The 15,491-nt window shown below is 38.4% G+C and overlaps 1 protein-coding gene across 2 annotated transcripts in view; it reads left to right on the forward strand.

Moving 5' to 3' along the window:
• The window catches only part of Gtdc1 (glycosyltransferase like domain containing 1), a 401,908-nt gene extending 393,164 nt beyond the window's left edge, over window positions 1–8,744 (forward strand). For both annotated transcript variants that reach the window (XM_055600706.1, XM_055600707.1), the window contains 3 exons: window positions 1,950–2,020; window positions 2,719–2,810; window positions 7,616–8,744. In XM_055600706.1, coding sequence (XP_055456681.1) covers window positions 1,950–2,020; window positions 2,719–2,810; window positions 7,616–7,699 — 247 coding nt within the window. In that variant the 3' untranslated portion in view covers window positions 7,700–8,744. The remainder of the gene's footprint in view (window positions 1–1,949; window positions 2,021–2,718; window positions 2,811–7,615) is intronic.
• The last annotated feature ends 6,747 nt before the right edge of the window (window positions 8,745–15,491 follow it).

The following is a 15,491-nucleotide window of genomic DNA, read 5'->3' on the forward strand; positions in this document are numbered from 1 at the left end:
ATAAAAAGGTCATTTACTAGTCATTTTAACAATAGATCAATTGGAACCCTATTTATTATTTAACTGGTAGTGCATAAGGATCGAAATGATGAATAATTGTATTATCAAGAGTGTTTTTCAGAATAACAAAATATGAGGAACTTATGAGGATGATATGTGATTTATTTTTAAATATTATAGATTTGATCATGTATTTTAAAATGTAATCCCATGCTAAATATTAATACTAGTATTTTAACAAGTCAAAACTCCAGAAAGAGATTGTTCTGATTGTTTAATGGGTTTGAACTTTAACTATGGGTTAGATTACTTACAAATAAAAACTAAAATCTTGGTTGTTTTCTTTAATTTTTCCACTTACATCAAATAATGCTTTTTTTGTTTTATTGTATGACATTTTAATTGGTAGGGGTATTTTGGACATAGTGTAGTATGCCGTCATACAGTAACTCAAAATGTAAGTCAGCCTGTGATTTTCTCTTTGGGTATAGAATAATTCAAATCCATTATTAAAAAGCAGATAAAACACACTTTCTGAAATGCCTCTGAGTTTCCTCTTAATGTTATGTAATTATGAGAGAATGTTCATATGTATTTGCTTTTTTGTTGGCACAAAACTGAGTGACTTCAGACACCGCACATATTTTCTTTTGGTTCGTGAAGTGCATCAGAGGTTGATGTGCTCAAAAGGTTTTTTTTTAATGATTTGTACTACAGCACAGTGTAGTTTATAGCTGTGCTTATAATACCTACTCATGTGGCAAAGGTTAGGTATCTTGTCTTCTGAAAGTAATAGTAACTAAAACCTTTTCATTTCTGTTGTGTTTTGTAACAACTTAGTATTTTTCCAAAAATTGTAGCTCAAAGTAAATACTTTTCCTGTAAACTAATTTCAGTTTAACATAATAAAAATAGGGAAAACATCACCCACTTAAAAACAGTTTAAATCTCATGTACTCTGTCACTGTAAATAAACAAGGTAAACATTGACATGACTTCAGATCATTTTTGGACTGAAAAAAATCTGCAGTTCAAAATAAATTCTGCCTTTGGTCAACATTTTGGATGCAATTCAAAGTTTCTCATAAAATAAACATATTTTAAAGAGTGTTTTGAATTTCACTGCATAATTTCGAGCCAACAGAAATGACAGTGGTATCTTCAAGGTTTATGATATGTCAGATCAATAGCCATTATGCAAACTTAGCAGGACCGCAAGGGGCAATACCCCCACCACCACTGGGACAGGAAGAAAACCTCCCATAGATAGTCCCTGGGAAAACTCTCCACACAAAACTTTTGTGTTTGTTTAATAAGAAAAGTATTTCTTTCTGATAAACTAGAGAGTAAGCTGAGTTTTAGTCAGAAAAGCAAAATGTTCATTAAAAGGATCTGAACCAGAGTTTTTTCACAAAGGGGAGCTTTACATCTGCATAATAACAAATTGTTTCAAAGCATGAGCTTGAAATGAAAATGCCCCATCAGAACAGATTGTAAATTTTTTTTTCTGCTGCTTTTAAAAGTGCCTCGATCATTTGTAAGGCTTCCTGCTAAAGTATTTGCTATTTTATTTAAACATTTTTTGAAAAATGAACATTCTGAGGCTTTGCAGCATTATTAAGAAAAGCTGTCCATACTTTCCCATGTTGTTGAATGTGTTTATCTGCTGATTATAAAATGTGTTAAACAGTATTTTAGAAACAACAAAACTGCAGCGCTGCGCTTTGATTAATTCAGTGAACAAAGCATATGCTGCCGGTTCTGTCCCATGGAAGTCGGGTTTGATCAATAAAATCTTGCAAAGAGCAACTCTGGCATTTAGGAGCAGACTGCCGACCATGAGTTTTGTCCCTGTTAGCTCTGGGCCCCCGCTGCTGCCTTAGCCAGAACCCTCTGACTGTGATACTCACGCCTGCTGCACTCCTGCCCTCTTTCTGACTTTTCTGCAGGTTGGAAGCTGTGTACTGTGGCTGTTACCCACTTTGTCCCAAAGCCTTGGTTTATCCTGAAATATTTCCAGGTAGCTGTTTTCATGTGCTTTTTCTTTGCTGTGATTTACTACAGGATTCATGCTAAACTAAAAGTTTGAAAATAAGTAGGAGCAATTGTTTATTTGGCAAGTCAACATGTTAGTGTTAAGGAAAATTTTATGTGTTTTAATACAGTAGAGTAAGCTTATATTTACCATCTGTTCTTTTAAGATAACAAAAAAGCAAGTTTTCAAATAGCATTCTTTATTGTTAGCACACACATCTCATAACGACGGGTTTTTATAAGCAGGTCAGTACGGCTGCAATTGCTAACAGATTTTTTTTTTTTAAATGATACACATAGAGAAAATTCAAGGATTGAAAGGCGTCCCAAATTCTTTAAACAATTGACTAGTTAATAATATGCAACTGTTGTACAGAGTACGTACAGCTACAGCGCTGGTTCTCTGAAAAATTCTCATCACTAAATATATCACATATGCATTGTGCTACATTAGAATAATGTATTTTAATCACCCAGAGGAGATGTCTAAACAGCACAACTACACAGTCTTATTTAGCATTAAACATCCTTGTGAGCTGAGGTAACCTTATAAAACCATGCTTAAATAATGTACAACATGAGGCGGCGCAGAGCAATATGCATTTTTAATTAGTAAAGTGACTAATATCGAGTGTGTGCTTTGAGGTTTTTGTTTCATTAAAAATGTATCTGTTTTTCCTGCAGCTGAGTATCTGTATTCCACACCTGAACAGCTTTCAAAACGGCTCAAGAGTTTCTGCAAGAGACCAGATATTATAAGAAAACATCTTTATAAGGTAGCTATTGAGAAGAAATTTACATGATAGAAATACCACATTTAAGTACAAAGAAAATTTAAAAAAAAACATCTAATTAACATACTAATGTTTAAAGGAAACATGCTAGGGAGGGGTATTGGTTGTTACACTAACAAGGATTAATTAAACTGGATGCCAGTTGTATTAACCTAGGTCTCAGGAAATACGTGCACTTCATGCACAGTACATGCTTTCTTTTTAATTTATTGTTTTCTAAGATGACTGTCCTGTACATTTAGCCCCAAGAGGCTTATAAAAATGAACCTGGATTAATGTAACTCATTAGTTTAAAAGGAACTAAAGGAAAGATTCCACAATTATACTAATAAGAATAAGCCTTTATTCCCATCATAATGAAATCTTAAATCCTCAAAAATTTAGGTGAATGACGTTAGTGAAATTTTCTGTTGGCTTTTGAACTACTATGGAGATACCTTTCGAAAGTTGTATTTGAGTTTAAAAGGAGAGATAAAAAGTTCTTGCATTTAGAGTCAAGTCCCTGGGTCTCAGCTCACAATGTTAAGGTTCATATAAGTAGTGTGATGAGCAGTCATCTCTCCCTTACCTGAGTCAAGCATCTTACACTGCTGAAACAGCACAAAGAGCCCCGACTAAAAGTATAAGTAACTGAAGTGGACTCTGCTTTCTGGGTTTCAAAGGTGGCTCCGGGCCATGAATAATTCACCTTCTTATGTTCTTTGACAATAATATCTTCATCTTCATAAGGTTAGCATAGTTTACAATCTAGTACCTTTATAATCCAGAAACTTTGAATTTTCTATGCTAATATATAACCTTCAGCATGAAATATGCTCCTCTGCCTTTTCTCTCTGTTTCAAGGCCTAAAATACATGTTTACATAGTGATACATGAAAACATGACTTTATTTCTCCAGGAAACAGTTAAACTTCAGCAAAAAGGGAGAGAACCAAAAATGCAATTTAACACCCAATTTCAAGCTCATTATCTTTCATTGTCTATTAACTTGGCAATGGTTCAGAAGGTAGCTCATGATAGTTTAAAATGCTGACTGCACAGTTCCGGGCTTCAGTGTTGCTCCCTTAGTCGATACTGTTGCATCATGTGTGTGAAGCCCCCAAAGAGTGTGGGCCTCCAAGGTTTGCTCCAGTGTGCACTGATTTCAAAGTTCAGTGGTAGTTCTGTTCATGTACAGCATGCATCAGTAAGTCTGCCATGGAATAAGCAGGCAGAACATGAAGATTATCCAAATTAAGGAAATGGAAGAAGTTTTGCTCTAAGTGAATTCATGTTGTATTTGTGATGTGAACCTATTTCAGTTGAGTTCAGTTAAAATTTCAACTTTTTGTTACGCTGCAGGAAAATTTTTGATGAAATGTTTAAAAATATGTTATAGCATCAAAATGTATTTGTTTCAATGCAGGTCAGAGTCAAGCTCTGTTAGCTCTGTTAGGATCTGGGTCTTCAACTGTTTCACAAGGTCCTGCAACAGTTGTCTGTAGTCATAAAAGGAAACAGATTTCTAGCTGACCTTTTTCAATAGAATTACCACCCTCCTGGGATATAGTGTTTATCTCACAAATAAATAGAGAATTTCTAAAGGAATGTTAGCTTGGTATATGATGTTAATATATAAAATTCCTCAAGTACTTAAAAAATAGCTCATAATTGAACTGCTACACTTTAGCTCTGACAGAAAGATCTAGTTTTTCCCATGACAAACCTTGCAACTCAGTGTTCTACAAATCAGTGATCTATAAGAATTATTACATGTATATTTTAAATATTTTTGCAGTGCATTTTATTTTGAATCTATGATATGGCTTTATTTGTGTCCTCATTGATAGATATTAGTGAGATTGTATCTAAAAATTATTCTCAAAATTTAAAGAAATGTATCTAAAATTATTATAAGTAATTGAGAGCTTTAAGACAAATGGTCCATCAAGAGGCACTGGATGAAAAACCCTAGGAATGGTCTCAGTTTTGATTTGTTATAGTAAAATAGGTCATATGAGTAAGAATGAATGTATCCGAAAGATAGCATAAATTACAGCCCTTTTCTCAATTCTGTCTTGTTCATGTCCCATTCTCAGGTAGCATTTGCTGTCACTGGATAATGGAGACTTATTTCCCTCCAGGACAGCCTTGCTTATATATCTTATATAATAGCAAAGGACTTTTTGTGCCTTTGTAAAAAGAATGCTTTGTGAAAAGAAGGGATGTTTTAAAATCTTTTCTTCTTCTTCTTTTTTTTTTTTTTTTTTTTGTTATTTCTTCCATTGGGCAGTTCTGTTTTGCTTTTATAAAGCATATGCTCCTAAGATCTAAAAGGACAGAATGTCACTGGATTCCGTAGTTTGTTCCTTTTACGTTTTACACCTTTTCTTGTTGTTGTTAAAGGTTTATGTTTAAAAATCATTCCAGCTTCATACATTTTGGGTGTATCTTAGGATAGACTTTTTCATATGGATTCACACTTAGAAATGTAATAACTGGGATAAAACTATTAACACTTGGCTTTTTCTTAAATGAAATATTATACATTCAGTATGACTGAGAGCTTGGGAGCTGTGACTTGCAGCAGGATTTGAACCAGACACAGAACTGATTCGTTCTTCGTGGTATTTTTTTGTTTCTTAAAATAACTTTCTGCATTTAGAACTCTGTGACCTCTTCACCTGAATGATTTCAGACCTGAGAGATTTAATTCTTCATAACTCTAAATATATATATATATATATATATGTGTGTGTGTGTGTGTGTGTGTGTGTGTGTGTGTGTATATATATATATATATATATATATATATATATATATTCCCTGTCTATCTCTCACACAAACGCATATACTTAAGATTATTGGAAAAAAAATATAGTACATATAAAAAAATTAATGTTTCTTAATGATGTTTTGTTTTGTTTTGTTTTGTTTTGTTTGAGACAGGGTTTCTCTGTGTAACCTTGTCAGTCATAGACTTGCTTTGTTGACCAGGCTGGCCTTGAATTCACGGAGATCCACCTGACTCTGCCTCCCTGAGTGCTGGGATTACAAGCATGTGCCACCGTGCCTGGATGTTTCTTAATAATCTTAAAAATCTAAAGCCTTTTTTATGGCTTCAAAAACCTAAAAACCACTTCTTAAAAAGTTTATATGTATGAGTTACATGCAAGTTTTCACTTTAACTTTCTTCTAACATTAAGCGGTGTCTTGCTCTAGGTAGGAAATTACACTAACCATGTACTTCCTTAGGAAAGAAGTTTTAATTTCACTCCCAGTAAGAGCTCCTCTAGACCACTCAGCCTATTGTAAACAAATCTCTAGGAGAATTCATAAGACAGACAGAGCTATATGAACTTTCTACAGTTCCTTTTCACAAGCAAGTCTGGACCAAAAGTTGTACTTTTTTTCCTTGATTTTAATCTGTGATTCACTGAAATACTCTTAACAGTTGGGTGAGACTAGCACTTTATGTTTTTAAATAACTTGTGTTTCTTTTATTTTAAAATACTTTGAAAAAAGAGATGGTCCCTTATTATCGGTATTGAAACTAGAGCAAGACCATGAGGGAGCTGGTATGTGAGGTGGACAGCACCTGGACTAACCTCAGAGGCTTCCTTTCCATCCTGTTCCTCACTGGCTTTCATTTGTGGACTGAGCAATGTGGGGAGGGTGGGAGTGTGTGTGTGGGAGTGAGTGCATCTGTATGTGTGTGTGTATGTTTATGTTTGTGTGTGCATGTGTCTATATGCGTGTGTGTTTGTGTGTGCTTGTCTATGGGGGAAAAGGAAGACAATCCTTTTACTTTTTGAGAGTGACCTATAGTTTCTTAAGGTTTTCAGCACATAACTGTTGATTTTCACTCTGTCCTTTCTAAGTTTTTCAATAGTTCAGACCTATAAAATCTATTATTTGAAGGAAAGAATTTTCAAATTTTTGTCTAAAAACTAATTCCAAACAGTGATTACCCTTATGAAGCGGACTCGATGCCCAGAAAAGCCATTTGTAGTTGTCTTCATTATGTCAAGCTGTACCCATCCAAACCACAGCCATGCTGCATCTAAGTTCCCCTCACAAGACAAGGAGTCTCCCGGCAGCATTAGCATTACTCTAAAATTTTAACTTTTTCCTAAGAAAATGAAGATTTATAAAATCTTACAAAATCTCTAAGCAACACCTACAAAATGTAATGCAAATGCTCAGTCTTGAGCTCTTTCCTTTTTCCTCTCCTTCTCTACCCCTGATTTTATGTGATTTGACTCAGCTTTGGTCGGTTCACCTTGGTTCAGCTTTGTCTTTTTTCATAGGTAGTTCTTGGCCTGTGCAGATCTAGATTTTTTTTTCAACCGTAATAGCATTTTCCCCTGAGGAAGTGCTATAATGAAATAATGAATAAAACCCATTTGGAAATGTAAAGCACCTTATAAATTCCATGCACTAGTAAAGGCATTTATCGTGTGTCTTTGCTGCTCAAGAGCAACATCCACATTGATAAAGCTGTGTACTGAGAGCACTGTATACCTTCTGTGTATGAAAGTTAGGAGGCAGGTGGTAAACTTTCCTAAGAGCAGTCATCTGTGGCATAAAGCAGGGAATGTGTGCATTGTCCCAGGGTGCAAACTGTTTCCTCTCACAGTGACACAAACCACTCAGAAGCCAGGCTTGCCTAGGGTGAGAGAACTTGGGGGGTTGGGGGTGGTAGTTGGAGAAATGAAGCAAGTTTGCAGTATGAGTTTCAGCCTTCTCTTGTTTCGCGGCCTGTGCTTGTTCACTGCTCTCTAATCTCTCCCTCCCCCTTGTTCCAGGGTGAAGTGGCTCCATTTTCTTGGGCAGCCCTGCATGGTAAATTCAGGTCTCTGCTCACAACAGAACCCAGGGAAGATCTGTGACAGATGGGGCTAAGTCACAAACTTGCAGCCTAAGGCAGAATCTGAAGAACTTTCCAGAGTGTGCCCATATTTACCTGATCAGAGAGAAAAGAAAATCTGCAGAGGAAGCCGAGCCTGGCTGCTTGTCATAGCTGACACAGAGCCATCTGCCACAAACCTGTGGCGGCTTCAGATCTCCAATCCCTGCCACCACCCCAACTCAAATTAAATACAGATTCCTAGAGACGTTATGATGCTTACACATGTCCTCGGCATCACATGGAGGAGACTGTTCAAAAAAAATATGTGGCCTGTTGTATAACCGCACTCATGTATCCCATATGTGGTGCCACATTGAATTTCCGGTTGAATCCGTTTTTATCCTTTGTACTGGATGACATGGTGCCTGAATTCTTTCTTTCTGCCGACACGATGGCAGCCAAACTGCAGCTTCAAACACTCACACTTGGCTGAGTTTCCACCTGGGTTGCCAGGTTATCATCGGAGCCTTCTTGTGTCCTCAAAGGGCCACGGGGCCTAGAAAGAGGATCAGAATGCTACTGAACTAATTGGGCAGCCATCTCAAAGCTGCTGTAGGCAAAGGGCTGCTTTAGCACTTTTCTTTTAGCAAATTAATGACTCTCTGGCAAAGGACTTTTTAAGTGAAGGTATTAATAAGGGGTCTGGCAGGTATTCCCATGATTCACAGAGTTTCATTTGCATTTAATTAATCTTAAAGAAACTTGCAAGATAAACAGCTGTAATTCGGACAAACATGGCAGATTCAGTGAGTGAGGTCCTCTCATCCATAAAATGAACACAAGATACTTGTCTTAAATTTTTTTCCCCTGTGGGTAAAAAATAGAGAAATCAAAATGCTTCTAACAAAAACATAATTTGGTACAAATCTCTTCAAAAGTATTTGTATCCAACTATAAATATACTCTTTTTGAAATAAGTCATTTATGATTCTTGTAGTCAAGCTGCTCTGTTTGTTGGTGTAAAGATGTTTTAAATGGCTGAATTGTAAAATAAATTTTTAATAAACTGCCCGCTGCAATTTTAATTAGCATATTCATTTGTGTTTAAGTGTGTGCACCTATCTGTGTTTCTTACTGAATGTTTCCTTGTGTCAGAGAAGACAGAATACAATTGTCTCTTGTAAGGATGAACAAGGATCTGTGTTGCAAATGTTTGTTACATATTATGACATTTCCAAGACTTTCTTTGCATTCTGGAAAGCAGGAGGTAAACATTTGTAGTCATTAAGGTAAAGTCTGTTGATAAAACATCTTCTGTTTACTAACAGGTAAATTGTAGCTTCCCTGGCTATTGAAATGAATAGCTTCTATATACTGCAGAGTGAGGACAAGCCAGAGAGAGGTGACTAGACAAGGGCCAACCCTGGGTCTCTGGAGGAGCTGGGTGGTGGTCTAACAAGCATCCAAGATGGAGCAGATGGTTGCACTGAAGTCCTACAGAGCCCATGTGATAGGTATCAAAATAGAAATCAGAAGATCAATCAGGGTTAGGGAGCCACACACAGTCCTCAGGGTAAAGGCAGTCATGTAGATCAGTGAACCAGGAATGAAATTCCTAAGATCTGCAATTTCAAAGCAGGAAATGGGAGTAGCAGCAGAAACAGAAAGCTGTCGATGAGAACCATCTACTATGAGAACCATCACATGTGGGGACCACTGTGCCTCCACACAGGTTTCTTGTCTTTGCCTATAAGGAAGCCGCCGGACGAGGATACCCCACCCCACCCTGCACATGAAATAGAGGTCTCGGAAACTCTCAGAAGTCCCTGCTTGCCTAAGACTTTGGAATTCAGAATCTAGTTGGGATGGTATATTTGCAAGCAAAACAGAAGCTATCATTGTAAATAAGGAGCCCGCAGACACATCTCCTGGCCAGGTTTTACTTTATACCCTCTATTGAAATAATCCAATCAAAAGATGCTTTTCACAAGTAGCCAAGAAGGAATGGTTAGTTTCTCTGGTTTTCTTTGATGTTTTTTAACTGGTTAGTGGGAAGAAATTAAATATCCTCAGAGAATGTGATGTGTCCCAAATATTTAAATATTCTTCTGACTCTTTTTTTTTTTTTTTTCCAGATAAGGTCTCCATTTCCCCCAGTTTATCTCACACTCACTATGCAGCCCACATTGACCTTGAACCCTTAGACGTGCAGGTGTGCACTGCTGTGGCAATGCTGAGGGATTAGAACCCAGAGCTCTATGCTAGGTGTTGCTAGGGGCCAACCAAACTACACCCCTAGCCCGATTTTCACGATTTGGGACAACCGTAATGACAATAGTGCGCATAACTTGTGCACGGCTTGTTTCCTTCCCTCGTAAATTCAGATCCGCTTCTGCCTTTAGCTGGACTGCGTCATTCCCTGCAGCTCACACTATAGCTGTCACTTACGAAAACTGTCCATTCACATTCAGTAACTGTGGCACGATGAGCGTGCTTCTAACAAGCTAGCCAACACTTTAAGTTGGTGAATAAGTGGGAATAGAGTCGACTCATCATTGTTTTAGAAGAAAGGCTAAATAACCCCAGTGCTTTTCACTAAGTTGGGATTTTTGTCTTTTTTATTTGTTTTGTTTTCTTTTGTTTGGGAACTTTTGTTTTTTTATAAGCAATTCTGCCTTTAAACATTTTTAAAAGTTTGTCCATTCTCAAAAACCTGATTTTTATCTACTCTTTGTTTCTTTTAACAGGTAATAGGATATATAGTTCTTAACCTCATCATTTACACCATATTGATCAGGATATATCAAAAGACGATCAGAACATTCCTCTTTGGTAGGCATCTTTCAAATACAGTTACATCCAAATGCCCTGCTCTTTTTCTCAAGTCTTCAGGCATGCTTCATACAAGGGACAGTAAGACCCATAATAAAATGGAAACTCTTAGCCATACAAGGCTTCATGGATTAATTTCAACACCTTGAAATGCATCTGGAAGCAAAGACTTCATTTTATGTTGAAAGTGTTAATTATATTTGATATTTTTAAAAGTAAAATCTGTTTTTGAGAAAGCATCTGCTACCCAGAAATATCATGAGCCACAAAAAAGATTTCATGTAAGCCTCAAGATACTTTCCATGGGTGATGGAATCAGTCTTCGAATGTGTCCCTGATGTCCTTTATTGCTGACATGCTCTATGGTTCTTATTCTTCTATGGAAGAATAAGTTAAAAAGTCTCACCTTAACTTTCTCTAACTCCAGCAGAAATCTGGAGTGTTCATTATCGGATGTGATACCTAACACTGAAGAAGGTATATCATAAAGATCACACTAGATGTGTTTCATCTTAAAACCTGAATTGAGACATAGGACATCTTCCCTCAAAGCATTCATTAAAATGCACCTGAGAAAGTTTTAAAACAAGCAGTTCTACCTGCTCTTCAAAAAAGGTAAATCTATGATTAAAAGATTGCTCAAAAAGGTGAGACTTGGAGCCAACTTTACAAGTGTTCTTTGGAGTTTTGGGGGAAGGGCAACAAACCTGCAGCCGAGGCTCATTCTGTGATGGACAGGCTCCTCTGCACTGGGTAGACACTGACTCGGAAAAGTTCATTATTACTCTTGATTTCTGCCTCTGTATGCTTTTTTTTGGTGGGGAGGGTGGGTTTGAGACAGGGTTTCTCTGAGTAACAGCCCTAGCTGTCCTGGACTCGCTCTGTAGACCAGACTGGCCTTGAGCTCACAGAGATCCACTGCCTCTGCCTCCATGAGTAGTGGGATGACAGGCGTGCTCCATCAGGCCCAGCTTTTCTTCATGCAGCTTAGATGTTATCATTGCTGTTATTATGGATGTCCCTTTTTCTTGGAGCTGTAAACTCTTTGGAAAGAGTGTGGTAAGGGCTGCTGCCCACTAGCTTTAACATTTATGACTTCCTAAAACAACTAAGTCAGGAAAACATTATTTTTCCACAGTAAGTGGTCAACGCTGCTCATAAGCTACTAATTATGCATGAGGAGATGTCCCTTTCCTTACGAGGAGCCAAAGACTTCACTTTAACCTCCACACAAACCAGATTATGGGTAAAGCCAGATTTTACTATCCATGGCTTCCCTGACTACCTTGCTTTTGTCTTGAGCATCCAGAGATCTTAGCAGCATCCTGGTTTCCTGTTTCCAGGGCTCTTCCATCTGACTTTCAACCCCAGAAGCTCTGAACTGATGGCTTTAAGAGATAATCTATAATGCTTCTATGACTCCCTATCAGCTACCAATTTAAAGACATGATGTAGAGCGCTTGACACAACTTCTACTGGGAAAACATACTGGTATGACATTTGTTTTAGAATGTGAAGTCATTTGTATTTGAAATTTTAACATTCCCAGTATCAATTCACAACTGAGAACCAGAATACCTGACAGCTACAGAAAGAGAGGATTTGGTCTTTGAAGAAACACCAAGTTCAGGTTGCACTGCTCGGTCAGGGCTCTACTTTGGTTTTTCTTCCCTCCGGACAAAAGACAGGCCCCAGGATGATGCCAAGAAGCACAGGAAAGACCGTGAAGTGTGGACAGAATTTTACGTATTTTTATGCTTGTTTTTATTTCTTCATTAATTTATTTACTTGTTCATTTTATTTTATGATTGTTGTTATCCAGCTTTTAAGGGGGCATTGAACGTGCATGGTTTCTGTCGCTCTCTACCATTCTCTGTATTTTTATATTGTGCTGGATTCATCTACGTGGGGAATTCATTGGTTTTCTTGTCAAGCATTTGTCTCTATGGCCTCTCAATTAAATTTGCTCATGGGAAACTGGAGCCCTAAGGGGACAGTGTGCTTGCTTTAGGGCCCCTGGAGGCAGAGACACATCTGTGACTCATATGTTCCCAGGCTCTTTCCTGAGTGTAGTTCATTCCATTGGTCAAGTCTTGTAAAAAAAAAAAAAAAAAAAAAAAAAAAGGGAAGTAGGAAGCATGTGTCTTCAACTATTGGCTTGCTGTGTTCTCCCATCTCTGGCTGTCAGAAGCATGGAGCGGTAAGTTGCCAGTACTTTACAGACATACCCCATGCTTTTTATGACCATGTCTGCATTCTGAATGAACAGAAGGAGGGCAATGCAGAAACATTGAGTGGCACCTCTGAATGGCACCTGCGGTGTTTCTGAACTGACTCTTGTCTGTTGCCTTTAAAATCTACAAGGAGGAAGTTGCTCATCCACATGATGAAAGCTGTGGAAGGCAGGCCCCCATTCTCTCAGAGGGCCAGGGCTTCCAAGGGCGGCACCTTCAGTTTCACAGTGCTAAGCCTGCTTCCTCTCATCTGCCATAGATAACCAAGGAACAGCATCCGGAAATGAATTTCCCTGGGAAGAAAGAATGGAGGAGTAACTTAAAAAGAAGCAACTTCTGATATGGTATTAGACTCCAATTCATAGGGAAATTTATGCCTGAGATATGAATTTCTGAAAATAGAGGGCTTTTTTTTTTAGAGGAAAACACTGACACATCCTTAATTATAGAGTAATAAATACCAATGGCATATTATCTTCTGATATTTCCTTACACAGATATCAAAGCGTGCAGCTGTTTTTGAAAACTGATAATCAAGTACAATGTAAGTCTATTACATCTTGTTCTTACAGCCCGCCCTCCGCCATGCAGCGCTCTGGAGGACTGAACAGTGAGAAGCAGAGCCGATCCTAGCAGAAACCTAACTGAACAAATTAGCTTTGAATTGTAACTTAAGAATTGTAGTCAAACCAAAATGCCTGTCCTTGCCAGGAAAGGCATTCCAAAGAGCATGCCAAGAAAAAGCTGTTGCTTCGGGATTAAGGAGCAGTTCTGAAAAGCCCAAAGAACTTAGTGATCAATCAGGGAAATACAGAGCAGTAACTACACAGCCCGAGGATGTATAAAACTTACAGAGCATTAATAGTGGAGTGGAGACAGAGAATGAGATTTTTTTTTTTTTACCAAAAAGTACTAAGCTCCTAGCTCCATTTTTTTTCCCTTTAGTCCAGGCAGCAGAGAGAAAGAATTCCAGGCAAAGAAAAGTATGTGGACAAATGTGGGGGGTAGAAGAGGAAATGAAGGTTAAACAAGGCCAATATGATTCAGAATAAAAGGGAGGGAGGAAGTATAAGGAGCCAGCTGCAATTACTAATGTTACATTAAGAAGAGCTGAAATTGAGAGGGGGAGTTCTGGGTATTTTACTAAGTGGATTAATGTCTCTTCCTTGAGTGTCTGAAGTTGCTGATTTTAATTTATTTGGTGCAGGGATTTATTGTGAAATTCTTAATGGGAGGAGGGAATAAATATGGACAATTATAAACACTTAAATCTAGGAAAGAAAAACAGAGTTTGAAGCTATGGACAAAGTTGAGTATTTAAAAAAAAAAAAAAAAAAGAATTTAGTCCATACAAGAACTTAAAGAGAAATAAGTACATTGAAAAAGAAACAAAAAAAAAAAAAAAAAAAAAAAAAAACCTACCGACGTGTGAAGCCAAGGATTCTGAGTGACTTGAGAGCTGGTTTTATTGCCATTCTCCTTTCTCCACCCATTAAACGATGAAGAAATCTTTGCTCTGCGCCTAGAAACCTATTCGTGAGCATCATTTGTTAATATAAACTGAATCCTGCCCTGCTCTTCGGTGGGCGGTAGGAATTAACTGGCCTGAATCAAGGGCTATGGGATGGCTGACGCACTCCAGGGAAAGCTTTAAGGAAAGGCCATCTCCCGATTTGCTCTCATACTTTACTTATTTTTCTGAGGAATAAAGCCAGAACATGCAGAGGGTGTGGCTAGCTCACAGCAGTGGATGCTGAGGAGCTTCTGTAACGTCTGCCTAAAGCTGTGTCAGAAAGTGGGGAATGGACAAGACTGGGATGGGCTTCTGCCGTTTGATTTGTTAATGTAGTCTATTCGTAGGACATGAAAAGATGTGTCTCTGCCTTTGACCGTTGAAGAAACTTAACCGTGTTTTGTTCCAACTGCAGAACTGTCATCCGGCTGCAACTAGTCCACACACAACGTGGTTCAGGCATTTGCCTGCCCAATAATGTCAGGATCATTTAAATTGAAATTATGCATCAGAAGGTATTTAAGAATCACTGATATGCAACTATTAATCTTGAATGCAAATGGTAGGATTTGGGGTGTGGGTAAGCCACTTAACTGGAACCACATGGAAACGCACTTGGAAATTTTTATTTCCTGAAGTATTCTTGGGAGGAAAAAATACAATGGAAAAATAAGAGAGCTGCTCCTGTGAGGAGAGTTGGTAAAATGAGTAAGAAGTTGTGTGCCCTTGTCGCCTTCAGCGCGGTCCATCGGTGCGCGGGCTGACCAGCCTCACCGCTTCTGAACTGACAGAGCAGTGCCAGAAAATCCGGAGGGGAGCACAGGTCGATGGTACAGAACGATTCAGAGGTCATTTACCCTAGTTCAGTATTGGCTGTCAGGAGGAAGGACTGGGGGCCGTAGCATGGTGAGCCGGGGAACCTTGGAGTACCCACAATTTGCCTCCTCTGCGGGACCCAGGACAGTGAGTGGAGTGGCCTGTGTCTTCAATCCCAGGGGCAGGGTGGAGATTGTTCGTGGTTAATTAAAAGGAAAAGAAACTAGGGCGTCCTTTTTCCAGGTGATCCAGAGGGCCACGGAGAACTTAGGCTGTGATTGCTTGAGCTATGCTCCCTGGATTTCTGTCTGTTGGCCTTGCCCTGTGTTTCTAGTGCAGAGAGGAGACCGAGCCAGTAAAATGGAATCTACAGAACTGCAAAACAAAGTGTGTGTGTGTGTGTGTGTGTGTGTGTGTGTGTGTGTGTGTGTGTGTGT

This window comes from Psammomys obesus, unplaced genomic scaffold (genome assembly GCF_907164565.1).
Source record: "Psammomys obesus unplaced genomic scaffold, mPsaObe1.curated_primary_1811, whole genome shotgun sequence".
NCBI lineage: Eukaryota > Metazoa > Chordata > Mammalia > Rodentia > Muridae > Psammomys > Psammomys obesus.